This window comes from Pelophylax lessonae (assembly GCF_965119305.1).
Source record: "Pelophylax lessonae genome assembly, chromosome: 3".
Taxonomy (NCBI): domain Eukaryota; kingdom Metazoa; phylum Chordata; class Amphibia; order Anura; family Ranidae; genus Pelophylax; species Pelophylax lessonae.
In genome coordinates, this window is record NC_138770.1 from 69,495,761 (window position 1) to 69,523,399 (window position 27,639).

A 27,639-nucleotide genomic window follows, 5' to 3' on the forward strand; every position below is an offset into this window, starting at 1 on the left:
CGCTCCTGCTGGTGGCCCAATTTAAGGAAGGATTGCCAGTCTTACGTTAGCTCCTGTGTGGTCTGTCAGCGCTACAAGGGGTCCAACACCAAGTCCTGGGGTCTGTTAAGGCCTCTACCCATCCCTGAGCAACCCTGGAAGATGATCTCATTGGACTTTATTGTTGACTTACCTTCCTCTGGGGGTTTTACTACCATCTTGGTGGTAGTGGATCGTCTGACCAAAATGGCCCACTTCTTGCCCATGACCGGCACTCCATCAGCTCCGGAAACAGCAAAAATGTTCATCAAGGAAGTAATCAGACTAAATGGGCTTCCGGATGATATTGTTTCCGATAGAGGAGTACAGTTCACCTCCAGATTCTGGAAGGATCTTTGTAAGACCTTGTCCATTAAAATATGTCTTTCTTCCGCTTACCATCCCCAAAGCAATGGCCAGACAGAAAGAACAAACCAGACTCTAGAACAGTATCTTCGTTGTTTCTGTACTTTTGCCCAAGATGACTGGATATCCCTTCTCCCATGTGCGGAGTTTGCATACAATAATTCAGTACATGCCGCCACTAACCAGTCCCCATTTTGGGCGAATTATGGGTTCCATTCCTCCTTTTTGCCCAATACCCTTCCTGAGGCATCGGTCCCTGCAGTCCAAGACCGGATTGATTCTATCCGGACGAACTACTTATTCCTTCAGGAGGCCATCCAGAAAGCACAAACAGATTACAAGAGGTTCTATGATAAAAAGAAAAGAAACGAACCTACCTTTAAAAAAGGGGACAAAGTGTGGCTTTTCTCAGCTAATCTGAAACTTTCCTGCCCATCCCGGAAACTGGGTCCAAGATTCGTTGGACCCTTTGAGATCAAAAGGGAGGTCAACCCTGTGGCATTCGAATTGGTTTTACCCAGCTCCTACAAAATTCACCCAGTATTTCACGTATCTCTGCTAAAACCAGTTGTACCCAGTCCTTTTTCTGGTAGGGAGGAATTGCCTCCTCCTCCAGTCCTGGTGGAAGGCGAAGCAGAGTACGAAGTGGAGGCCATAATGGATTGCAGAAAGAGGGGTAGAAAAACCCAGTACCTCATCAAGTGGAAGGGATATTCTGCAGAGGAAAATTCCTGGGAGCCTGCAGATAATGTTCACGCTCCTAGACTGATCCGGGAGTTCCACAACAGACACTCAGAGAGACTGGCCCGTCCGGGCATCCGGAGGCTGCCTCTTGGGGTGGGGCACTGTCAGGGAAATGGCCGTAGGAGAACTGGCAACATTGCCAGTAATAGCAATGGACATTCCTGACTCAACTGACATAGCCCTCTGCTGGCCTGTCTGGGAAATGGCCTATAAAAGGATGCCATAGGATCAGACTCATTGCTGGATTATCTCTCAGCTTCCTGTGTTCTGTGCTTCCTGTTTCCTGTTTTGATTTCCTGTTGTGACTTCGGCTTGTTTCTGATTCCGTTTGATCTCCTGCTCCTGGTTTGACCCTTGGCTTCTCCCACTGACCCTGCTTCCGTTACCTACCGTTTATGACCCCGGCTTGCTTCAAGACCTCGGATATTCTGGTTGTCTCCTGTGCATGACCTCGGCTTGTACTACGGTTCCCGCTGCCTGCTCCAGTCCCAGACCACGGCCAGTACCTGTCCCCGCTACTAGAGACTATTCCTCGGCACAAGGTAGCCTGGCTGCTTCAGAGCCCTTGAAAGACATACTCTGCTGTGATTCCAGCCTGTTCCAGTTCGCTCTCAGATTGCTCCTGATTCTACCTACCTGCCTGCAGCTGGTAACCCATGCCACTTGGGGCGCCACACCCTCTGTACCATCTCCAGTGCGCCGCACTGAGCCGCAAGGGGAGCCCTCTCAGCACTTCGGCCTCGGATCAGGTAACCCTGACAGATTCGTTGCCAAATACCCTGGGGTCCAGGACGTCTTGCAGCAGGCCAGGAAAATCCCGGGCCATTTCAGAAGATCTTACACAGCCATGGCTCGCCTTGCTGACATTCAGCAGTGACACAACCTGCCCGTCAGGCATCTTATATGTGACTGCCCGACGCGATGGAACTCAACGTTGCATATGCTCGATAACTGCATGTTTCTGCTGGAGCAGCCTAACGACTACCTGTACGAACTCTGCGGCAGGACAGGTTCTGGGGTTTTTTTCACCTCGCGAGTGGCTGCTCATGCAGGATGCATGCAGACTTCTGCGGCCATTCGATGAGATCACCAAACTGGTCAGTCACGGCCAGGGCGCCATCAGTGACATTGTACCTTACGCCTTCTTTCTGGAGCGTGCATTGCGTCGTGTCATTAATCAAGCTGTCGAGGAGCAGGAGCAGCAAGATGAGGAAGTCGCAATGTTGGATGAATTCCCAGTGGGTGCTACTCCATCTGAGACAAGTCAACAACAGGAGTCTGAAGAGGAGTCAGAGCAGGATGGTGTCGGGGCTTTAAACCTTTCTGGAATCCCTGGTGTTATCCGTGGATGGGGGGAGGAGAACGAGGACGACATTATCCTGGATGATGAGCTGGAACCAGGCCACTACACTGCTTCCAGTTTAGTGTGAATGGGGGCCTTCATGCTCCAGTGTTTAAAGGGGGACCCCCGTATAAAAAGCATGAAGGGCAAGGACCAGTAATGGGTGGCAACGTACTTAGACCCCCGGTACAAACAAAAAATGGCGGAAATGTTACCAGCATCACACAGGGCGGTCAGAATGCAGCACTTCCAGGCCTTGCTGTGAGAAATGCTGCATTCTGCTTTTGCGTGCGCTGGCAGAGGAATTTCCAGTCACAGAGAGACAGTTGCGGGTAGCAATCCAACAGCTCCTGCAAGAAGCGGGCCGTTTGAAGATGTCTTGGTCACTTTAGATATGAGATCCTTCTTTCAGCCTCAACCATCGACAGCTGTACTCCGGATCCAGCATCAGGGAACGCCTAGACCAACAGGTGTCCGACTACATCGGGTTAATGGCCGATATGGATGCTCTGAGGAGTGATGAACCCCTGGACTACTGGGTGGGCAGGCTTGACCTCTGGCCAGAGCTTGCACAATTTGCAGTGGAACTGTTGGCTTGCCCCCTATCCAGTGTCCTGTCCGAAAAATGTCTGTGGCCGGCCCGACATATGCACTGTGAATGGGCGGCCGCTCAGGAAAGCCTGTACATGCTCTGCTATTCTCGGGGCAGACGGCGCATGGACGGTAACGTGATGGCGCCTGGCAGAACCATTTTCAAATGTAAGGCGCCTCACCGATGGGTAAGTAAGACCTCTCCGTAGCCCTGCATCTCCTCAGAAGATGCAACACTGCATCTCCTGTACCATGCTCGCAGCCCTGCATCTCCTGTACCATGTCCGCAGCACTGCATCTCCTGTACCATGTCCACAGCCCTGCATCTCCTGTACCATGCCCACAGCACTGCATCGCCTGCACCATGCCCACAGCCCCTACATCTCCTGCACCATGCCCGCAGCCCCTACATCCCCTGAACAATGCCTGCAGCCCCTGCATCTCCTGCACCATGCCCGATGCCCCTGCATCTCCTGCACCATGCCTGCAGCCCCCGCATCATGCCCGCAGCCTCTGCATCTCCTGCACATGCCCGCAGACCCTGCATCTCCTGCACCATGCCCACAGCCTCTGTATCTTCTGCACCATGCCCGCAGCCCCTGCATCTTCTGCACCATTCTCGCAGCCTCTGCATCTCCTGCACTATGCCCGCAGCCCCTGCATCTTCTGTACCATGCCCACAGCCCCTGCATCTCCTGCACCATGTCCGAAGCCCCTGAATCTCCCCCACCATGCCCACAGCCCCTGCATCATGCCCACAGCCCCTGCATCTCCTGCACCATGCGCACAGCCCCTGCATCTCCTGCACCATGCCCGCAGCCTCTGCATCTCCTGCACCATGCCTGCACCTCCTACACCATGCCCGCAGCCCCTGCATCTCCTGTACCATGCCTGCAGCCCCTGCAACTTCTGAACCATACCTACAGCCCCTGCATCTCCTGCACTATGTCCGCAGCCTCTGCATCTCTTGTACTATGCTCCCTGCCTCTCCCTCTCCTGTACCATGCCCACAGCCCCTGCATCTCCTGCACTATGCCCTCAGCTCCTGCATCTCCAGAACCATGCCCACAGCACCTGCATCTCTTGTACCATGTCCTCAGCCTCTGCATCTCCTGTACCATGTCCGCAGCCCCTGCATTTCCTGTACTATGCCCGCAGCCTCTGCATCTCCTGTACCATGTCCGCAGCCTCTGACATGTCCTCCTGTACCATGCCCGCAGCCTCTGCATCTCCTGTACCATGTCTGCAACCTCTGACTTGTCCTCCTGTACCATGTCCAGAGCCTCTGCATCTCTTGTACTATGCCCGCATCCTGTCTGACATGTCTTCCTGTACCATGTCTGCAGCTCCTGACATCTCCTGTACCATGTCTGCACTGCCTATGACCACCTCCTGTACCACGTCCGCACTTTTACCACTTTTAACTGGAATTTGTTTATATATATATATATATATATATATATATAAATATGAAGCCCTATATGCTTTCCTGTCTGTCTTATCTATAACACACTCTTCAAATGTGCTTTAAAATGCATGATTTTCCCTTTTATGAACAAGAAAATAATGATGTTATGCTGTTGGGCTTGTATAATAAAGCTATGAGGCTGGTATGAAATTATTTCCAGAGCTGAATTTTATTCCCAGTCCGGCCCTGCCTCAAAGTTCTAGGGTCCTTATTGTGTTTAAGCCTGAAGTGGTTAGATACACTATGGTATCTGAACCCTTTCACTATATTATTATTAATATGTTCACCTATTCTCACTGATAATTGTCTAGTTGTTCTGCCTACGAACTATAGTCAACAATTGCACTCCAGTACGTGGGTGACATGGGCACTATTACAGGTAATACATTTTTTTATTAAATATTATTGCCTAGTATGGTTTGATTGAAATGTATTAACCCTTCTATTACCTTTCATGGTGGTTCTACAAGGTTTACATTTACCACACCTAAAGTAACCCTTTCTGAAAGTAGTCATTTTACTGGGAGGATCTTGTACATTTTTGACAATGCTATCCTTAATCCTATGTGCTCAACTATAGATGAATTTAGGCTTATTAGTTAATATTTTACATAAACTCGGCCAATACTTTCCTATAGTTTTTTTCCAATTCCCTATATTCTGTATTAAACCCTGTAATAAAAAGCCACTTCATTCATTTCTCTAGACTTTCCTTACATTGTTCCTGAGCATTGATCGCAGATCAATATACAGTATGTATTCAGTGCTGTTTGACTTCTTATATCTTGAGAGTTACATTGTTTCAGGTAAGTTCATATGTGTAATGATATGGATCAAGAATAGGGTTGGGAAAAGGGGTGAGCAGAATGGGGTGGCTGCCCTGGGCACTGTGGTATCATTAATAAAGCAAATCTCCTGCGCTCGAGTTGAGTATGACAGAGGAAAAAAGGGATACTTCAGACACAAATAGGAAGAAGCCTGTGGTCTTGCTGCCCCCTCAGGATCAAGGGTATCCAGAAAAAACTGGGAAAAAAGACAAAAGAAAAAGGGGCGCACCGACCTAGTGCATCACCACTGGAAGCATTTATTAAAATATTAAAAAGTATACAGTATACTCACAAGACAGGTGTGATAATACACACATCAATATTGCACATAAAATCTCTCCAAGGTAGCCAAAGTCCCACGCAAAGCTGAATGGCATGCAGTGTGTCACATGGGGCTGCTATGGCTGGGCTGACGCGTTTCAGGGGCGAACCCCCTTCCTCAGAGCCAGAAAAATTGCTGCTGGGTCACACTCCAGAAAGGCCAGGGATTAAATGGGAGCTGGCCCCTCCCCTTCCTGTTCCGTCCACACCCAAAAGGGGGCGTGGGGGGAAAAAACAGGGGGTGGAAAAAAAAATTTATATATATAATAAAAATAAATAAAAATAGAATCAAAAATAATAACTCCACCTGGGCCAGACCTCCATTTTCCTAGGCTGAGCCGGACTGTGTCGGCAGCAATATAAAAATGCAGCTAATAAAACACTTAATTTTGAACACAGAGGAAAAAATACATAAATAAGAATAAAAAGTCAAAATGACAGTTGCTGATTATACATTGTAAATCACATTCAATAACATTGATACCTGTAGCTTTAAATAAAAAAGAGAGAAATTGTAAAAGTCCATTCCACTACCTTCCAGACAGCACCTAAATCCACTGATCCCAGATGCCAACACATATGCACACTACCCACACAGCACAAGATGGTCAATGGAGTTTTGCAAATCTGTCAAGGTGGTCCACGCAGATGCATCCACATGCATACAGAGGCATTGGCTAAATTCATCATCTAAGTCTGTGGATGTGACTCTGCACATTCTAGAGGGCATAGGAGGCGTGGTGGGCTTGCCGATGTTCACCCCCCGCTGCATGGTAGTACCGTCCCTTTGGAACGCACGCCAACCCGCACCCAGAAGCCAGAAATCGGAAGTGCGGGTGGGTGCGTTCCAACGCATCCCGCGTCACTTCCGCTCCTCCACTACGGGTCCCTGCATAATCCCACAAGCGTCAGAACCTTGACGCCGTGAGCCAATGGGGAGGACGATACTCTCTCCTATGCCCTCTAGAATGTGCAGAGTCACATCCACAGACTTAGATGATGGATTTAGCCAATGCCTCTGTATGCATGTGGATGCATCTGCGTGGACCACCTTGACAGATTTGCAAAAATCCATTGACCATCTTGTGCTGTGTGGGTAGTGTGCATATGTGTTGGCATCTGGGATCAGTGGATTTAGGTGCTGTCTGGAAGGTAGTGGAATGGACTTTTACAATTTCTCTCTTTTTTATTTAAAGCTACAGGTATCAATGTTATTGAATGTGATTTACAATGTATAATCAGCAACTGTCATTTTGACTTTTTATTCTTATTTATGTATTTTTTCCTCTGTGTTCAAAATTAAGTGTTTTATTAGCTGAATTTTTATATTGCTGCCGACACAGTCCGGCTCAGCCTAGGAAAATGGAGGTCTGGCCCAGGTGGAGTTATTATTTTTGATTCTATTTTTATTTATTTTTATTATATATATAAAAAAAAATTTTTTCCACCCCCTGTTTTTTCCCCCCCACGCCCCCTTTTGGGTGTGGACGGAACAGGAAGGGGAGGGGCCAGCTCCCATTTAATCCCTGGCCTTTCTGGAGTGTGACCCAGCAGCAATTTTTCTGGCTCTGAGGAAGGGGGTTCGCCCCTGAAACGCGTCAGCCCAGCCATAGCAGCCCCATGTGACACACTGCATGCCATTCAGCTTTGCGTGGGACTTTGGCTACCTTGGAGAGATTTTATGTGCAATATTGATGTGTGTTTTATCACACCTGTCTTGTGAGTATACTGTATACTTTTTAATATTTTAATAAATGCTTCCAGTGGTGATGCACTAGGTCGGTGCGCCCCTTTTTCTTTTGTCTTTTTTCACTGTGGTATCATGTGGGGGGGGCACCAAGAGTAGATGGGAGGGGGCGAGTTGTGTTGGGAGGGGGAAGTTGGAGGGTGGCAAAGGAAATAAGTGCTAGAAGATCTTTTGCAAATATTTGCCACAGTGCCCACACCAAAGGACCTCTATATATATATATATATATATATATATATATATATATATATATATATATATATACTCTAAATTTTGAGAGTCTCCATAGTGTAAGCACATATAAGAATGTATAGATTAAGGACCGGTATGCCTGGATAGAGCTCACCCCTCGTTAAAGGCACAGGGATGAACATGATGCTCGGCAATAGCACAATGGCAGCGAAGGCATCCAGTGCTTCCAGCACCCAATTAAACCAACTGTACAAAAAAGTGGCAACCACCCCAACCTATAACTTGCCTTTGCACATGGAAGGGCAATGCACAGCTCAAACAAACAAAAGATTCCCCAGCAAACTTACCAGCCAGCCTGCAAAACTACCAAATTGGCCCTATCCAACAGTTTACATTAAAACCAGAGGGTTTAGTTTGCACACATTTGCAAATATATGCCACAGTGCCCACACCAAGGGACCTCTATATATATATATATATATATATATATATATATATATACTGTGGTCCCAACTCTAAATTTTGAGAGCCTCCATGGTAGGAGCAAATATAGGAATGGATAGATTAAGGGCAGGTATGCCTTGATGGAGCTCACTCCTCGTTAAGGGCACAGGGATGCACGTGATGCCCAGCAATAGCACAATGGCAGTCAAGGCATCCAGTGCATTCAGCACCAAATTCAACCAACTATACAAAAAGTGGCAACCACCCCAACCTATAACTTGCCTTTGCAGCAAGGTGCACATGGAAAGGCATTGAATATCACTAACAAACAAAAGATTTCCCAGCAAACTTACCAGCCAAAATGCAAAACAACCAAATTGGCCCTGCCTAACAGCTTACGTTAAAACCAGAGGGTTTTGCTTGCACACATTTGCAAATATATGCCACAGTGCCAGCACCAAGGGACTTCAAGGTGCACATGGAAAGGCAATGCATATCACAAACAAACAAAAGTTTGCCATGTTACAAAAGGTGAACTTATACTTTAAACTGCATGTGCTTGAAAAATCCTACCAAAATGTGATGCGCCAGAAATATAATAAAAAAGTGATGACTTTAAATACAATAAATCATATCCAGTTCATAAGGCACATAGCAATGTGTGTGCTTCCAATAAAGTGATATGAAGAGTGTCCCCGTATCCAATTGAAGAAAATCCAGTGATGAAAACAAGTTGTAAACACCAATTAGTGAATCCCTCCACCAGGTGAATTAGCCTCTCACCTTCCTAAAGGACCCAAACGGGCCAGCAATCACATGTGTCATGGATCAGACTTCCAGGAAAGAGCCACACTGTATTGCACCTCGAGGGATCCCGGGACATATAAAAAACAGATGAAGAAATCTAGTGCTCTCTGCTTACTAATAAGGGTGTGCTTTATTAGAGAAAGGCAGATCAACTCACATTTGTTGGGCACTCAGCCGTGCCTGCTGTATAAGCGATGTCAGCGATCTGTTACCAGAGAGAGACTCTGCGTCGGCCACGCACGCTCCGTCCCCCTATACGCGTTACGTCGAGCGTAATGCTCCTTTGACTTCCTCGGTAGGGGTCAACCTACCGAGGAAGTCAAAGGAGCATTACGCTCGACGTAACGCGTATAGGGGGACGGAGCGTGCGTGGCCGACGCAGAGTCTCTCTCTGGTAACAGATCGCTGACATCGCTTATACAGCAGGCACGGCTGAGTGCCCAACAAATGTGAGTTGATCTGCCTTTCTCTAATAAAGCACACCCTTATTAGTAAGCAGAGAGCACTAGATTTCTTCCTCTGTTTTTTATATGTCCCGGGATCCCTCGAGGTGCAATACAGTGTGGCTCTTTCCTGGAAGTCTGATCCATGACACATGTGATTGCTGGCCCGTTTGGGTCCTTTAGGAAGGTGAGAGGCTAATTCACCTGGTGGAGGGATTCACTAATTGGTGTTTACAACTTGTTTTCATCACTGGATTTTCTTCAATTGGATACGGGGACACTCTTCATATCACTTTATTGGAAGCACACACATTGCTATGTGCCTTATGAACTGGATATGATTTATTGTATTTAAAGTCATCACTTTTTTATTATATTTCTGGCGCATCACATTTTGGTAGGATTTATAGTTTATTGTGATTTGTGAAACACGATTGGTGTATGCTGCCGGATACCACTTATACACTTTCACACACCTGATTTATGCACAGTGAATTGAGGTTGAGTTATTTTATCACATATATTGGGTTTGCGCTGATAGTTTTTTTGTATTTCATGTGCTTGAAAAACATTAATGAAAAGTGCAGGTTAATACACAAGAAAAAGCATACATGCTTTTTTTTACTGAACCTTGACATATTTAAATTAATTTGAACCACTTGCCGACCGCCGCAAGTACATTTACTGTGGCAGTCAGCCCCGTATAGGCAAAGTGGCGTAGTACTACGTCGCTAGCCTGAGAGCTTCTAGGGGGCGAGCGCGTGCCGCCGGAGGCGAGCTCCCACCCCAACTCGTTCCCTGAGATGTCCGTGCGTGTGACCGGTGGACCCGATGTCCGCCGGTCACTTGTGATCTCCCGGTGGAGAGGGAGAAAGGCAGGCGGCTGATGTAAACAAAGCCGTCTGTCATTCTCCCTGATGTAACTGCAGAGATCATACGATCCTACTATGTAGGATTGTATGTCTCTGTGGTTACATCACTAGCCACATCCCTTTACAGTTAGAATCACGCCCCTAGGGACACATTTAACCCCTGCATCTCTAATAAAGTTAACCCCTTCCCTGCCAGTGTCATTTTTACAGTAACAGTGCATATGTATAGCACTGATTACTGTAGTAATGTCACTGGTACTCCCAAAAGTGTTAAAAATGTCAGTCAAGGGTCCGATCTGTCCGCCGCAATGGCGCAGTCCCACAAAAAAAAAAAAATCGCAGATTGCCGCCATTACTCGTTAAAAAAAAAACACAATAAAAATTACATAAATCTTTCCCGTAGTTAGTAAATGCAATAACTTTTGCACAAACCAATCAAAATACTCTTCTTGCGATTTTTTTACCAAACATATGTAGCAGAAAACAAATTGGCCTAAAATGTTAAAAAATTTTGATTTTTACATTTTTTGGGGGGAATTTCATATAAAAAAATGTGAAAAATATTGTTATTTTTTCAAAATTGTCGCTATTTTTTTGTTTATAGCCCAAAAAGTAAAAATCGCACAGGTGATCAAATACCACCAAAAGAAAGCTCTATTTGTGGGAAAAAAGGACATCAATTTCATTTGGGTACAGTGTTGCACGACCGCGCAATTGTCCGTTAAAGTCATGCAGTGCCGAATTGCAAAATAGGGCCTGATCAGGAAGGGGGTAAAATCTTCTGGGGCTTAAGTGGTTAAATAATTATAAGAAAGATTGGACTTTGACATGTCCTTTAAATCCATGCTAACAATGAATGTGTCTTCTGTATCTAGAGGTAGTTGGTCATATTCATCTGGACTTGTAATGTTGGAACAATTTTGCTCCTCATCCATGGATCTTCATTAGCAACTGAGGAAACCATCTGGATGATTTGCAAAATGTCTTCAAAATGAAAGAACAAAGTACTAATAGATTACCCATGGCCCAGATAAATAAGAACCTTCACAGTTAATGTCAATGGGAAGGAACCAGCTAAGGATTCTGCACCCTTCATGCACTGTGTTCTCCTGATGTGATTATCAGATTGTGATATTAAACCCTTATAAAATAAAAATTACAGAAGTGATACATTGTCCTATAAAATATTATGTGCACTGTACGTGTGCTGTGTATTTTATACTATGTTCTATGTACAGTAATATTGCATATCACTGTGTTATCAGGAATTGGGTTTGCTGTGGTGGGAGATAATGTATCTACAGAAATCTATTGCCAATATTTCTCCCCAACAGAAAAAAACGGTGGTGTGGTCTTATCTATACCTGCAATGTGTGAGATGTTCCTCTAATTTTACTATAAGTAGTAGACATCTATTTACAATCACAACTGTGGATTTGTATAGCAAGAAACTATTCTTTCTAAGGTATGTTTTTATCTAAATGATTACTTACAAGATTGTTAGTATTATTATTAATAATAATATTTTTATTATAATAATTATAATTTTTATTATACTGTCCTGTTCATCTGATGTATCATATCAGGCAGTTTATAAATCCAGAATATTATGGATCTTCAATGATATTTGAATCAAATGGTTTTCTGCAGATTGGACAATTTTACACATGTTTTGAAAGTTTAGCTTATTAACCTACAAATACAATTCACAGATTTACCAAAATATATCTGGTAATAAATATATATACATATATATATATATATATATATATATATATTTTATTTTTTTTTTCCATTGTGTTTTTTTCTTCAAATAGTAGTGACAAGGTTAAAACAAAATGTTTGATTTATTATTATTATTATTTTTTATTATATTATTATACAGGATTTATATAGCGCCAACAGTTTGCGCAGCGCTTTACAATATGAGGGAGGACAATAGAATTACAATTCAATTGAATACAGGGGGAATCAGAGGGCCCGGCTCATTAGAGCTTACAATCTAGAAGGGAGGGTCAAGTGAAACAAAAGGCAATAACTGTGGTGGATAAGCTGATGAAAAAAATGGAAGTATGGTTGTTAGGTGTGGGTAGGATAGGCTTCTCTGAAGAGGAGGGTTTTCGGGGATCATCTAAAAACGAACAGAGTAGGAGATAATCGGACAGATTGGGGTAAGGAGTTTCATAGGATTGGAGAGGTTTTGAAAAAGTCCTGGAGGCAAGCATGGGAGGAGGTGATGAGGGAGCTAGAGAGCAGGAGGTTTTGAGAGGAATGAAGAGAGCGATTAGGTTGGTATTTTGAGACCAGGCTAGTGATGTAGCTGGGGCTAAATTGTGGATGGCTTTGTATTTTGAATTTAATTTGTTGGGTGAGCGCAAGCCAGTGGAGGGATTGACAGAGAGGAGCAGCGGACACTTATCAATTGGTAAGGTGGATGAGTCTGGCAGCAGCATTCATGATGGATTGAAGGGGGGGGGGGGTAGCCTATGTAGAGGTAAGCCAATGAGGAGGGAATTGCAGTAGTCGAGACCTGAGATGACCAGGGAGTGAACTAGGAGCTTTTTTGTGTCATTGGTTAGAAAGGGACCTATTTTGGAAATATTGAGAAGGTTGAGGCGGCAAGATTTGGACAGTGATTGGATGTGGGGCTCGAAGGAGAGTTCAGAGTCCAGGACTACACCTAGGACCTTGGAATGTGGGGATGGGCTGATAGTTGTACCATTGATTTTGACAGAGAGGTCAGGGGAAGGGGCACGTGGTGGAGGAAAAATTATAAGTTCGGTTTTGGATAGATTGAGTTTGAGGAAGTGGTGTGACATCCAGACTGATATATCTGCTAGTAAATTGAGGAGACTGAGGGAGTGAACTGAGGGGTGGATAAATAGATTTGGGTATCGTCAGCATAGAGATGGTATTGGCCCAGAGAGGATGTGTAGATTGAAAATAGGAGAGGTCAAAGAACAGAACCTTGAGGGACCCCAACAGAGAAATGAAGAGGAGAGGAGGTAGTAGAATTATAAGTAATGCTAAAGGTGAGGTTGGATAATTAGGAAGAGAACCAATGAAGAGTACAGTCATGAAGACCAAAGGCGTGGAGTTTTTTGAGGAGGAGGGGTGGTCAACCATATCTGTACTGCCTTCTCAATGCAGTTTTTCCCCATAATGTGAACTAATAGAAAATCTTTCTACATTTTAGGGACAGAAGACGCAGGAGCTGACTGAAGGGTAAGACTCTCTATGTCAGATTAGAGTAATTTATCTCTGGTGCACCTGAACATGAATGTAGTGTTTCTGGGCTCCCAAATACATGATGATTTTTCTCTCCCCTGATATGGTGTATTGGTGGGAGCAATCCATAGATGTAGCAACGGGTTCTTTCAAGACCCTGTTCTATTTTTAAAACATTGTTAACAGTCATGGATCCTATTGCTAGTTTACTGCTATCTGTAACAACAAATACATTTGTAATGAAAAAATGATTTTTATTTGACAGATAGAAGGACAAGTTAAAGTGTATCCAAATAAAAAATATAGATACACTATATTACCAAAAGTATTGGGACACCTGCCTTTACGCGCAAATTAACTTTAATGACATCCCAGCCTTCAACACTACTGAGAAGGTTGTCCACAAAGTTTAGGAGTGTGTCTATGGGAATGTTTGACCATTCTTCCAGAAGCACATTTGTGAGGTCAGGCACTGATGTTGGGGAGAAGGCCTGGCTCGCAGTCTCCGCTCAAATTCATCCCAAAGGTGTTCTATCAGATTGAGGTCAGGACACTGTGTAGGCCAGTCAAGTTCCTCCACCCCGAACTCACTCATCCATGTCTTTATGGACCTTATTTTGTGCACTAGTCCAAATCATTTGGTGGAGCGGGTAACTTGAAGCTGTTATAGCTGCAAAGGGTGGGCCAACTCAATATTGGACCCTACGGACTAAGACTGGGATGCCAATAAAGTTCATGTGCGTGGAAAGGAAGGTGTCCCAATACTTTTGGTAATATAGTGTCATAATTGCTAATATATTGTCCTTTGCAAAATTGTTACACAGAGTAGGTAAATAGACATGTTTGGTATTTTGAAAAAAAAAAATAGATTTACAATCACTTTAATCTAAATACATTTTTCATTTAAAGTAATCACAAAAAAGGACTGATAGGAGATCAATTGGGCACCACATTTCGAACTGACAGAATATTGAAGACACATTCAAGGTGGGACTTTTAAGGTGCACACAATGTAGAGGCACAAATTACTTAAAATATACTTTATTCCAACATATAGCTTTAGTTAAAATACATCACCAGAAAAAAACAGGTGGTAGTCACCACCAACATAATAGAGACTTTTGTAAAACTACTATGTAAATACATCACGTTTGCATAGCAAATTGAAGATCTTTTTCTTCAATAACAGTAGTTTCTTCCGCATGTTTGGCAATGATGTACTATACAGTGCTGAGCTGTGTTATACCCAGTGCTGTGCTGTGAGGCATTACAATGAATTGCAGTATGGTGGGTATGATGTGTGTGAATGGGTGGGGTGGGTAGTAGGGGGTGCCTATTTCCCTGGTGATGGGTATAAGCTAAGAACTTGTAGGTTAAAAAATCCAGAAAAACATATTTTTCTATTTCTTAAGGATTTAGGTCTTTAATTATTATGTGTTCCTTTGTTGGTTAGATTCACTCTTTATTTTTGTCCTGATCACCCAGCAGCTACATGTAACAAAGGGTGGGAATGCTGGCTGATGTTACCATCTAAAAATGGCTATTGACCATATGGCTGAACAAATATTTTTGGTTTTACACTTTAATGACCAGATATATTTCTAAAAATCAAACAGCAAGTCCACCTCCATCCAAGTCCACCTCCATCCAAGTCCACCTCCATCCAAGTCCACCTCCATCCAAGTCCACCTCCATCATGCCTATGTTTTCTATTTATTCAATTTTAATGGCTAGGTCTACATAAACCCGAGAATTCAAACAAGAAACACAGTCAAAATCTTTTGTGCTATACCTAACATTTTTTCCCCCACATTTCCTTTAGGTGAATTTCAGGAGAACCCACTGAATCATGAAAATGATGTTTCTGCACACTGTCACCTTCTTGGGGATCCTCTGTGGAGTTTCTGCTAAGTGTTCATCCTGTACGTTTAGAACTGGCCTAATTATTGTAATAATTTATTAATCATGTATAAACCACATATACTATAAATGATAAGATATAAACGCATATGGTAAAATGATAGATATGTAGGTCAATCTCAGGACTGTCTGTCTGTCTATCTTGTCAAAAGTATTGTGACATCTGCTGTTACATGCACATTAACTTTAATGGCATCCCAGTCTTAGTCCGTAGGGTTCAATATTGAGTTGGCCCACCCTTTGCAGCTCTAACAGCTTCAGCTCTTCTGGGAAGGCTGTCCACAAGGTTTAGGAGTGTGTCTATGGGAATGTTTGACCATTCTTCCAGAAGCGCATTTGTGAGGTCAGGCACTGATGTTGAAAAAGAAGGCCCGCCTCGCAGTCTTCACTCTAATTCATCCCAAAAGTGTTCTATCGGGTTGAGGTCAGGACTCTGTGCAGGCCAGTCAAGTTCCTCCAACCCAAACTTGCTAATCCATGTCTTTATGGACCATGCTTTGTGCACTAATCCAAATAATTTGGTGGAGGGGGGATTAAGATGTGGGATTGCTTGTCAGGGTTTGGCCCCTTCCTGTTCCAACATGACTGCACCCTAGTGCACAAAGAAAGGTCCATAAAGACATGGCTGAGCAAGTTTGGGGTGGAGGAACTTTACTAGTCTGCACAGAGTCCTGACCTCCACCTGATAGAACACCTTTGGGATAAATTAGCATGCAGACTGCGAACCAGGCTTTCTCATCCAACGTCAGTGCCTGACCTCACAAATGCAGAATGGTCAAATATTTCCATAGACACACTCCTAAACCTTGCGGACAGCCAACTTAGACGAGTTGAAGCTGTTATAGCTGCAAAGGGTGGGCCAACTCAATATTGAACCCTACGGACTAAGCCTGTGATTCCATTAAAGTTCATGTGCGTGTAAAGGCAGGTGTCCCAATACTTTTGACAATATAGTCTGTCTGTCTATACAAGGGAATGTAGACAAGGGAATGTAGACATCACTTGTAATAGAAATAGGCAGGACTGGAAGCTATTAGATCTAACGTTCATATTAAGGGTATACAAGTTGGCCATACTGAACACAAATTAGGCCTTTTTGCAGACGATATCATTCTGACCCTGACTAACCCGACTGTGTCGTTACGTGAACTGCAATCTGTTATTCAACTTTTCGGTCAAATATCGTACTATAAGGTTAACACCTCTAAGTTCTATGCTCTTCCCATCTCTATCCCGTCTGCTGAACTAGCCACCCTTAAAGCAGTGTTTCCTTGTAATTGGGAGGCCCCCTCGATAACCTACCTGGGCATCCAACTCGCCTCACCGGTTGCGAAGCTATATGAACGTAATATGTTGCCACTACTGGACCGTATTGAGGAAGAATTCTCCCAAATCAGGAAGGTTCACCTTTCCTGGTTGGGCAGAATTGCAGCATACAGAATGCAAGTCCTTTCGAAGCTATTGTACTTTTTTTAGGACGCTCCCCATCCCCATCCCCCAGTTATTCTTCAATAAACTGGCTTCCCAGTTGAGAAAGTTTATCTGGGATGGGAAGCCTCCTAGACTAGCATTATCCACTCTCTACAAACCCCATAATTTGGGGGGAGTTGGTCTTCCTGAAGCGCAAGCTTACTACCATGCTGCAGTTCTATCACAGGCCCGCTATTGGTTTGTGCACCAGGAAGATAATCTGTGGAATCAGATTGAGAGACAAGTCTCCCCAGGTCAAAACCTGCATGCCTTAACCTTTGCAGCCACCTTACTCCATAAGTTAAAAGCCCCTCCTTACCCCACCATTCAAGCTACCTTGCAAGCGTGGACTCACCTCCTTGGTCAGAATTTCCAAGACGAGGAATGTGTCACCCTCGATACCCCCCTAGCAGTGTATGATTTGTTGCGGGAGTATCTACCCTGTACTGGCGAAAACGTGGCTTTCACTATTCCGCTCATTTGCCCCAATCCTGCTCTGCCCTTGACATGCTGACTAAATTCCAGATTGCAGCTTACAATAAAGCCCACGCCTCAGTGCTTCCCCCAATACCAAAGAAGCTTTGGGAATTTCTAATCGTAAAGACCCGCTCTAATATTAAAGGTATCTCCATGTGCTATAAATTTTACAATTATCAATCTCCGCTTCGCAAGTCCCCCACTATCCTTAAGTGGGAGGACGAGCTAGGCCAGTCCTTCCCTGTTGCTCAGTGGATGAGAGCATTCCAGATCAGTCGCTCATCCTCGGCGTGTGTGGACCACTGGGACAACTCCCAAAAACTGTTTCATAGGTATTACATGACACCTGCCAGGCTCCATGCTATGGATAAGAAATGCTCTCCCCTTTGCTGGAGGGAGTGCCAAGAGACAGGAAACATTTTGCATGTGTTCTGGAGCTGCCCGATGGTCCAGTTTTTGCTTGGGCTTCAAAATTGCTGGGATCGCCCTGCGAACCCTCCCCGGCTTTAGCCTTGCTGGGGCTAGGTCTGGATTTCCTTTCCCCTGGCCCCTGGAAGGTGATGGCTCATATACTGTTTGCCATGAGAATCGCGATTGCTGCTAAGTGGAGGACTACTGATCCTCCGCTCTTAATAGCTATCAAACACAGAGTAGCCAACCAATATGAAATGGAAAGAATGCTCGCTTTCAAACATAGGAAAGCTGCTACATTCCAAAAACAGTGGCAATCTTGGATTGGTCACCCCCTGACCTTAACTTAAACTTACTCTCCTTGATATGTAACTTTAGTGAAATATCCCCATCTGCATGCTATATTGCTCTGGTGGTAAACCCCCCCCCTCCCCCTTTACCCCTCCACTCCCTTTATCCTTTCCCTCCATTACCCCAATCCATATTTCTGGTCTGTTATTCTTTCCTTATCACTGCTCCTAATTAGCACCCTGTTTGACTCAGATTAGGGAGACATACATAGGTAGTAGCGACACCTGTGTTATGAGGATTTCCTTGGGTGGTGGCCGCACCCTCACAGTTTGCACCCAATTGGGGTGAGGGTCCGGATACCACATAATTTGCACTAATCCCTTCTTTGAGCCAAGTCTTGGGCGCGTGCACGACATATGTTTTATACTTTTATAATGGTTTGTGCAAGGATATCTTATTTGATCGTCTGTATGGTTTTCGGCTTGTTCTATGATGGACATGTAATGTAAGTGCACAGTTAATTTTCATATGCCTTTTGTTATTGTTCATATGTTCTATTTCTTCAATAAAAATGAATTTTCAAAAAAAGAAATAGGCAGGACTGGACCTCTTTAATGTGAGATCTGGGGTCAAAAAGGTCTCAGATCTCACATCTACACTAAAAAGCAAAAAAAAAGCTATTTTTTTCATGATGAAAAAAATTGGCCCTTTAAATCCATTGGGAGGAAGCGACGGATGAAGTCTCTCCGGTCCTCCAAGGCCATAGAGTCTATTTGGGGCCAGCTTTCCCTCACTCGACTTCCTGCCTCAGAGAAAAGAAGACCAGATCATTTCCCCTGCTACTGACAGCTCCGGAAAATGACCGGGAGGCAGCGGGAGGGGGGCACATCTGCCGCTTGGACCACCCATATGTTAAAGTGGACTGTTTAAAAAAATACCGGGGTTATGATAGCTATCTTGCTGCCACAACCCCGGTATTTAACGTCAAATACTGACGTAAATACACGGTGGGCGGTCTGAAAGTGCTCAATCAAGCTATGATTCATGCCAAAATAGAGGCTATAACTCAAGACAAAATAAGTAACTTTAGGAAAAAGAATGGCTCCCTTGGGTGACACACTTTTTGCCTTCCAATTTTGATGAATCCTTGTTGATGCCCTGGTTACTATTACCCACATTCTCATTTTCTCGATAAACATCAAATGATTATCACCACACATTCCCCAGGGATCCCCCTTCTTGCTCTTCTTTCTCTATTCCTTCCTTTTATTTCTTTTCTGTTTTCCCTTCTATCAAATCTTTCTATCACTCCTATCCAGTGGCGGATGGTGCTCCATCAGTCGGGCGGGGTTGCGGCAGATGGACCTGCTGCCCCCCCCATATCACTCCAGCCTGCACCACCACATCTCTCCCCCCCCCCGCCTGCTCGCCAGCCCACCAGTTTACTTAACTTGTTCCTCCGGTATGACAGGTGGCGGCTTCCCCCTCAGGCTCCTTCATGTCCCTTCTCAGCGGCTACCTCCTACCCCTTCTTGGCCAATAGCACGGTTTCTCCTTTCGGCTAATCGGGAAACAGGTCTCAGGACCTGCTTCCTGATTGGCCGGGAGGAGAATCAGTGTGGCAATAGCGAATAGCCTATTAAAACCTCTGGCTCTAATCAGGTGCTTAAAAAAAAAAAAACATTGGAATCTATGTGTCCGGTGCCCTGCATGTAGATTAGGGGGCTGGATGCATGGATTGGGGGGGCGCTGCGCCCCCAATGGACGGGCCGCCACTGCTGCTATCCCCTTCCTCTTCTTTCTTTTCTTCAGGTTCAAGCTGCGGTTCCTTTAATTATTCTCTTCAGTTTATAACATTATTGACATAAGCTCCTACATGTTACATAAAAACAATAAACCTCCTGCAATCTTTTTAACCGCTTGCCGATCGCCCGGCGCATATATACTGCGGCAGGCTGGGTCGGCTGCGCGAATCGCCATACCTGTACTGCGATCTGTGGGAGCTGTCTGTGGGGCGTGCCCCCATTTGCCAGCGGGGAAGCTGATTCAAGGGACCGGCACCCACGATCGCTCCCCATGGAGAGAGAACGACGGTCTGCTGTTGTAAACACAGCAGACCGTTGTTCTCTCAGGAATCAATACAGAGCTCCTGTGATCCTCCTATTCAGGAACACAGGTCTCTGTGTTGATTCCACATGCCTATCCCTCCACAGTTAGAAAACACCCCCTAGGCATACATTTAACCCTTTGAGCGCCCCTGGGTTAACCCCTTCCCTGCCAGTGTCATTATTACAGTAACAGAGCGTATTTTTTTTAAGCACTGATTACTGTAATAATGTCACTGGTCCCCCCAAAAGTGTCAGTTAGTGGTCCAATCTGTCCACCGCAATGTCGCAGTCCCGCTCAAAATCGCAGATCACTGCCATTACTAGTAAAAAAATAAAATAAATAAAAATTACATAAATCTTTACCCAAGTTTGTAGACGCAGTTAATTTTGAGCAAACTAATCAAAATAGGCTTATTGGAATTTTTTTTTTTTTTTTTTTACCAAAAATATGTAGCAGAATACAAATTGGCCTAAAATGATGAAAAAAATATGTTTTTTTTTTACATTTTTTTCTTGGGAATGTTAGATAGCAGAAAGTGAAAAATATTGGTTTTTTTTTCGGAATTGTCACTTTTTTGTTTATACAGTAGCACAAAAAAAATGAAAATCGCACAGGTGATCAAATACCACCAAAAGAAAGCTCTATTTGTGGGGAAAAAAGGACATCAATTTTATTTGGGTACAGCGTTGTACGACCGCAAAATTTTCCGTTAAAATAACGCAGTGCCGAATCGCAAAAAATGGCCTGGTCAATAAGGGGGAAAATCTTCCGGTCCAGAATTGGTTAAGAAATATTATTGATAATCATAGCTTACTATTAGCCCTAAGGCTTTGTTATATTCTCTATTGTTCATGGTAGGTTTCAGCATCACTGATTGCCTTTTGAGTTTTTATTCCTATGATGTTTATGTGACATAAACCATTGTCAGTTATATTACGGGACTATAATCCAATCCCCCATTGTATCCTGACATGGTATTTTCCTATGCCCCTTTTGAACCTGTCTTTGTAATTTGTTGAATTTCAATAAACAAAATTGACAAGAAGTACACAAAATTATCTTGTCGCATTCACCTGCTGGATTCTTCCATGGCTCTTTAACAAAAAGGCAGAACCCTAATTGGTTGAACAGCCACATAATAACCAGAAGAGTGTTGGTAATCTATGGATGTCAATCCAGATTGGGTAATGTGTGTTTGGGATGGGTCACCACTTCACTTTATGTCCAAGCATGAAATCAGATAATCATTGGCAAGTAATAGCACACTGACTATGAATGATAGCACAGGCATGTATGAGGAGCTAGAGCACATGCTGGGTGGAGAGAAAGGGGCAAGATTGTAAATTGAAGAGATTCAGTGATAGTTGTAAATGTCTACTACTAAAAGAAAATACAACAAAATGTCTATTGCGATAAAAGCTATTAAGAATCCCCCATGTGCACCCAAGCTGTGTCTCATGTATCTCCTCTCTTGTACTATTTTTACATTGAGTAATATGTAGCTTTACTCTCACATTTTTTAACAGATCGGAATGTTGCCCTTCAAGGTCGAGCAACTCAGTCCTCCATTTTAACCCTGGTAGAACATGGCTACCAGTCAGCAGCAATAAATGCAGTAGATGGAAACCAAGACTCATACTTTTACCATGGCTCCTGCTCACATACACACAATGACTGGTCTCCCTGGTGGAGGGTGGACCTGCATAAACCATATAGAATTGCCTTAATTTCCATCACTAATAGAGGAGACTGCTGTAGTGAAAGACTGAACGGTGCTGAAATTCTTGTTGGAAACTCTCTGACCAACAACGGGAACAGTAATGCCAGGTAAAGATGATTTTTTTATTTTTATTTTATCTATTAAAGAATGTGACATATTGATTGTACAGACAATTGCGCCAAGGGTGCTGCAAATGTAGATTACAAAAATAAAAATGTAGCAATAATAAGGCAGTGATAAATTTCTACCAATATATGTTCAAGCTTAAAAGTGTAACCTAAGAATCAACTTATATGCGTAACTTAAGAAGCAATTTTCAAGACTAAAATACCTTTCTACGGGATACCTAGAGAATGCTGTAGAATACTTCAAGGTCCAAACAAATTCTTGCTGTGCAGTCTTTGTGGTTCAACCATCTGTGCCATTTTTTCCAAAAGGAAGCACATTTGCCATTTTTGATGGCAAACATCAGCTCAAATTGGGTGCGAGTGTTCAGTAGTCGGATGAAGAGTGAACAATCAGGGGGGATATTTTGCTTCCATGCCAATGTGATCGTTCTTCTGGCTGCTATGAAGCCATGCACAAGAAAAGGGGTTAGCGTAATGGCCCAAGATTCATGGTGTAAGAGGAGTAAAGCTGTCACAGGGTTGCATTTGATGTTAATTGTGGAAACCAAAGATAAGTAAGAGAAAACATATTGCCAGAATGCGAGTGCCATTGGACAGTTCCACCATATGTGTAGAAGGGTTCCATGCTGTCCGCATCCTCTCCAGCAAAGTGATGATGAAGATGGGAACATTTTAGCTAATCTTGAAGGGGTGTAGTACCACCTAGGAATGAGCTTGAGAGATGCTACCCAGCGTGTAATGCATTTTGATGATGTTATGAGAAGTTAAGATGCCTTTTGCCAGTCGCGTTTTGTGAATTGTTGTGATAGATCAGATTCCCAAATTTCCATGGTGGGGGTTTTGCCAGAGACAGTTATGATATACAGTCCGATAAAGATATGAAATGCCTTTGACCTTTGGGGGTAGTGGTATTAAAGAAATAAATAATACCCATGGCAATGTAATATGCTCCTTTAAGGAGAGTAGAGAGAATAGATTGAGTTCTAAGAAATCTCTAGAAGTCTGTCTTGTGTAATCCGAAGGAAGTTTGTAAGTCTTGGAAAGAGCATGGAACATTTGGTTCAAGTAGGCTTTCAAGTGTGGCTATTCTGGCAGCTTCCTATTGTGAAAGAGACAGATCTGGCGACCAAAGTTCCAAGGAGGAGATTGGAAGAGACGTAATGTCCGCTGTATGCAATTTCAGTAGCTGGGGATTTTGATTTTGCTAGATATTTAGGGCAAATCTGATAGATCATACATTTGCTGTAAGTACGGAGTCAGGAGCACTGAGAATGCTTTATAATATTAATTCCCAATACTGTCTGAACCTGGAATTTGTGAATGGGTAATTTATGGATGGCCGTTTGGATTTCAGATGGTGTGGAGAGGTTATCAAGTTGATCTTGTGTTATCTTGGAGAGATTTAGGGGCTCAAGAAAATGTGGGGGCATTAGTGGGGTCTTCTAAGCCTATATTGTATACGGTTGAGTAGAATTCAGCAACTTTGTTGCCGATGTGTGTTTGATTTGTTGTTGGGTCGTTGTTTAAATCTAGGAGATACGCTATGCGATTTTTCACAGCTTTCTTTTTAATTTGCCTTGAGAGATGTGCACCTATTTTATTGTAGTTTAGGTAGTTTAGGTTAAGGCATTTTAGAAGAAGATCATATTGGGAAATAAAGATTTGGGAGAGTTGATGGTGGAGGTCCATGAGTTGTTTAACACTATCTAAAGAACATTGAGCTTTATTTAGGGATTCTAAATTGCGAATGGCCTCCGTTAAATCAGTAATTAATTGCTTTTTAGTACGTTTCTCCTGGGCTCCTAGATTAAGAAAAACCCCTCTCATATGTGCCTTGTGGGCAGACCACAGAGTATTGATGTTATCCACAGAACTGCATTGCATTGGATAAAATTGCTTAACTATCCCTTGATCTGCTCCTGGTATCGAGAAATATGCAGTAATGAGGTGTTCAATTTCCAAATTCCGTTTGGAGTAGGTGAATTTGGGAGTTGAAGGGACAATGATATGGGCGCGTGATCTGACCAGGTAATTAAACCAATCTGTGTGGCTGTAGTTTGGAGCAACGTATCCCTATCCACCAGGAACAGATCAATACGAGAGTAAACCCTTAATGCTGTGGAATAAAAGGTATAGTCTCTTTCAGATCTGTAAGTGCACCTCCAAGCATCATAAAGGTGTTCATTTTTCCCTTAAAGTGGAGTTCCACCCTATTTTTATACTTACCTTCATCTTCTCGCTCCGGGTCACCTGAAAAAGAAATGGATAATCGCATATTTTTTTTTTTTTTTACTTACCTCGTAGCGAAGAAAATATACTTACCTTACTTCCTTCTTCCTCCTTCCTCGGCCGCGGCCCGTCGTCACTTCCTGGCTCTGCAATGATTCCTGGGAGCTGGACGTCATAGCTCCCAGGAATCATTGCGCCTGCACCGGCCCCGACGTCAGTTCCGGGTCGCGCGCGTCATCCCCTTCTAAACAGATTCTGGGCATGCCCAGAAGCTGTGGAGGGATGACGCGCGCGACCCGGAAGTGACGTCGGGGCCGGCGCAGAGCATCGTGGGACCAAAGAAGGCGGAAGAAGACGCCGAAGAGGACGCGCTGGCTTCAAGCTGCCCACATCTGAGATGGCAGCGCTGGACAAGACGTTTGCAAGGTAAGTATTTGTCCTAACAGGTAAGTGCAACCCGGGACAGATCAGAGGCTAGCCATTGTGGAATGCACTAGCCCTGACTGTCCCGGGGGTATTAAAAAAAAAAAAAAAATCCAGGGTGGAACTCCGCTTTAAGTCTGACAGGGCGTATGTGGGGCGTCTATTACAACTTGTGGGCACATCATTGAAATCGCTGCATAGTACATGGTAGCCTATTTGCAGAGATCTAATTTTCTTCATTAGTTTATTGAGGAAGGACTTTTGTTTAGTATTAGGGGCATATAACGTGATGAAGGTATAAGGGTGGTGATTAAGAAGTGCACCTAAAATAATAAATTTGAATCCATTTCCAGGAATTTCTGAGAGAAGACTACAGTATCTTTAATTGCCATCAATACTCCACGTTTCTTTTTGTCTGCGTTAGTGGAAAAAACAGTGTGGGAATTTGGGGTGTGAGATTTTAGGTGGCAAGGCAGACCACAGGTGTGTCTCTTGTTTTTTCAGACGCTTTAAAAAAAATTACCAGTTACCCGTTTAGAGTTACAGAGGAGGTCTTGTGCTAGAATTATTGCTCTTGCTCTAACGATCGCGGCGATACTGCAGCAAAAATGAAAATGTGTCTGGAGGATAACTTGAACCTGCTTATGAAATGACACACCTGTATGATGTATACAACTACATCAAAACTGGCATTTTAAAATAAGAGGGACCCAGATACATGTCCTCCTACATGTGAATGATAAGGGATTCAGTACACGCCACCCCATCTGTTGTGTCAATGATAGCCTGAGCTCAGAGGAAGTGGGATGAATGAATGCGGTCATTTATCCTGAAGGACCTCAGTTGGCCAAATATAAATACTTTGGGAAATAGTGCCAGATTGGAAGTACGCTTTGCAGGAAAAGCTGCTTCTTATTGTATTTTATGTTGAGCTTTATCTTTTATTTTTCTTTAAGTATTATGTTGCTTCTTATACAAATCAATACATAAATGCATGTGTAATTGGTTTTATTGTTACTATTGGTATTAATCAGTTTCACTTTGCAGGTGCGGGTTGGTTTCCTCTATCCCAGCTGGAGGAACACAGAACTTCTACTGTCAGGGCATGGTTGGCAGATACGTCAATATCATTTTACGTGGTAAAAAAGAATATCTCCAATTATGTGAAGTTCAAGTCTGGACTGCTGACAAGCATTGAAAGGACCACCTAAAGAACAACCGATGAATACGATAATACAAATAAAAATGTATTGCCCTATGTTTCAGTAATCTGACGGCAAAAAGCCAATGACCAAATACGGATTAATAAACAATATTCTGCATTATGTGCGTATTGTCAAATTAGTTTTCTGAATTTGCTGGGTTCCAGGATACAGAGCATGTTATGTGTGTTGGATATAAAGGCAGTAGATGCATTAAATAGGATGAAATGCATCAAAAATGTAGAAGTATCGGATCTGAATAAGTAAGAGAAGCACAAATGTGGGGCAAGCATCGGGATTTTAATGGTACCGTCCTAGGATTAATGGCACTTTTCCACTGCAAGTACCGGCTCGGCTCTACTCGGCCCTGCTTGGCCCTTCTTGGCCCGGTTTGCTTTTCCACTTCTGGTACCGCATGGCACCGTGTTGGAACGGTTCGGTACGGTACGGTATGGTTTGCTTTTACACTAAAGTAGTACTAAAGTTAAGTGGGTGGGATAACAATGATTCTCTGACCAATCAGTGGCTAGTAGTGACTGCATGCAAAGGATTGTGGGATATGGTGCCAGTATAGTACCTCTTGGAACCACAATCGAGGTGGTACTGTTTTTGAGAGTCGTACCATTCGGTTCCATGCAGTGGAAAAGCGCCGCCGTACCGTACCGTACCGAACCGTTCCTACACCGTACCATGCGATACCAGCAGTGGAAAAGCATAAAAGCGAGCCGAACCATTCGGTTCCATGCAGTGGAAAAGCGCCATAATAGTACTCAATAGGAGACTGAACCTTTTTTGTAAAAATTAATTAGAAAAAATGTATTTCAAATATTTTTATAAAAACATGATACACAAAAGGGAAAAAGACAAAGTACAGGCGTGTATGTGTATACATACATATGAACCATAAATCAAAACAATTGGTTTACAAGCTAGACCAGTGGAATCATAGCATACGTTGGTACAATCACTGGCTCAAATATGAATCAGGTTGGTATGACCCCTGATTTACCACAAACCCAATACCCAACATGCTTTCCGGAGATCCGCTTCATCAGGGGCATGGGGTGCTGCAGTATTAGGAAATATACAAATACTAAAATACAGGAAAAGAGTCAGAAAAACACCATACAATAAATGCAAAGACAAAAAATTAATTATTTAAGCCAGAGAAAAATCACATAAATCCATACATTTAACTTGTTTTTCAAGCTGTGCAGCAAAAGAGTCCCTACCTGATAAAACAGTTACCACCTGTTACCCAAGGGACCAGATAAGAGCAACAACAAGGTGTGGAGTCTCCCCCGGGCGGACACAGAGGAGCCAAACGTAGGGTGGACCCTCCAAAATCCTATATGTAAAAAATCTATGAAAATGCAACAAATTGGCGTTCTTTTACTTATTGATCTGAATAAGTAACATTTAAAATAATGGTGTTTTGTTACTAACAGGGAGGCAGTGGGACCATTAGTCCAGATCCTATCCTCATTGCCCTAGTTACTAATGACCAGAGAGAGACATAGATGAATGATGATTAGGGTTGAGCGAAACACGGACTGTATTATTCGTGTTCGTACCGAATAATTGGATTTTTGTTACCCGAATACGGACCCGAAAACTTTACTGTATATTAGGGTAAAAATCTGTGTTCGGTCGTTTTATTTCCGGGTTTTGCATGCATTGGCGCGCTTTTCATGGCGGGCTTTCAACAGCCAATCAACAAGCGTTTAACTGGTGTGCCTAAGCCATCCCAGCCATGCCTACAAATGTATTAGTAGCTGTGATTGACCATCTGAAGCATGTGACCAAGTCTTTATAAGTTTGTGTCAGCGCCACTGCGGCGTCATTCTGC

The 27,639-nt window shown here is 43.5% G+C and overlaps 1 protein-coding gene across 1 annotated transcript in view; it reads left to right on the forward strand.

The window, feature by feature from the left end:
• LOC309549332 (fucolectin-like) overlaps window positions 1-25,800 on the forward strand; it is a 135,692-nt gene extending 109,892 nt beyond the window's left edge. The window contains exon 4 of the mRNA XM_082249531.1: window positions 25,636-25,800. Within this exon, the coding sequence (XP_082105657.1) occupies window positions 25,636-25,786 (151 nt within the window). The 3' untranslated portion in view covers window positions 25,787-25,800. The remainder of the gene's footprint in view (window positions 1-25,635) is intronic.
• Window positions 25,801-27,639: the final 1,839 nt, after the last annotated feature.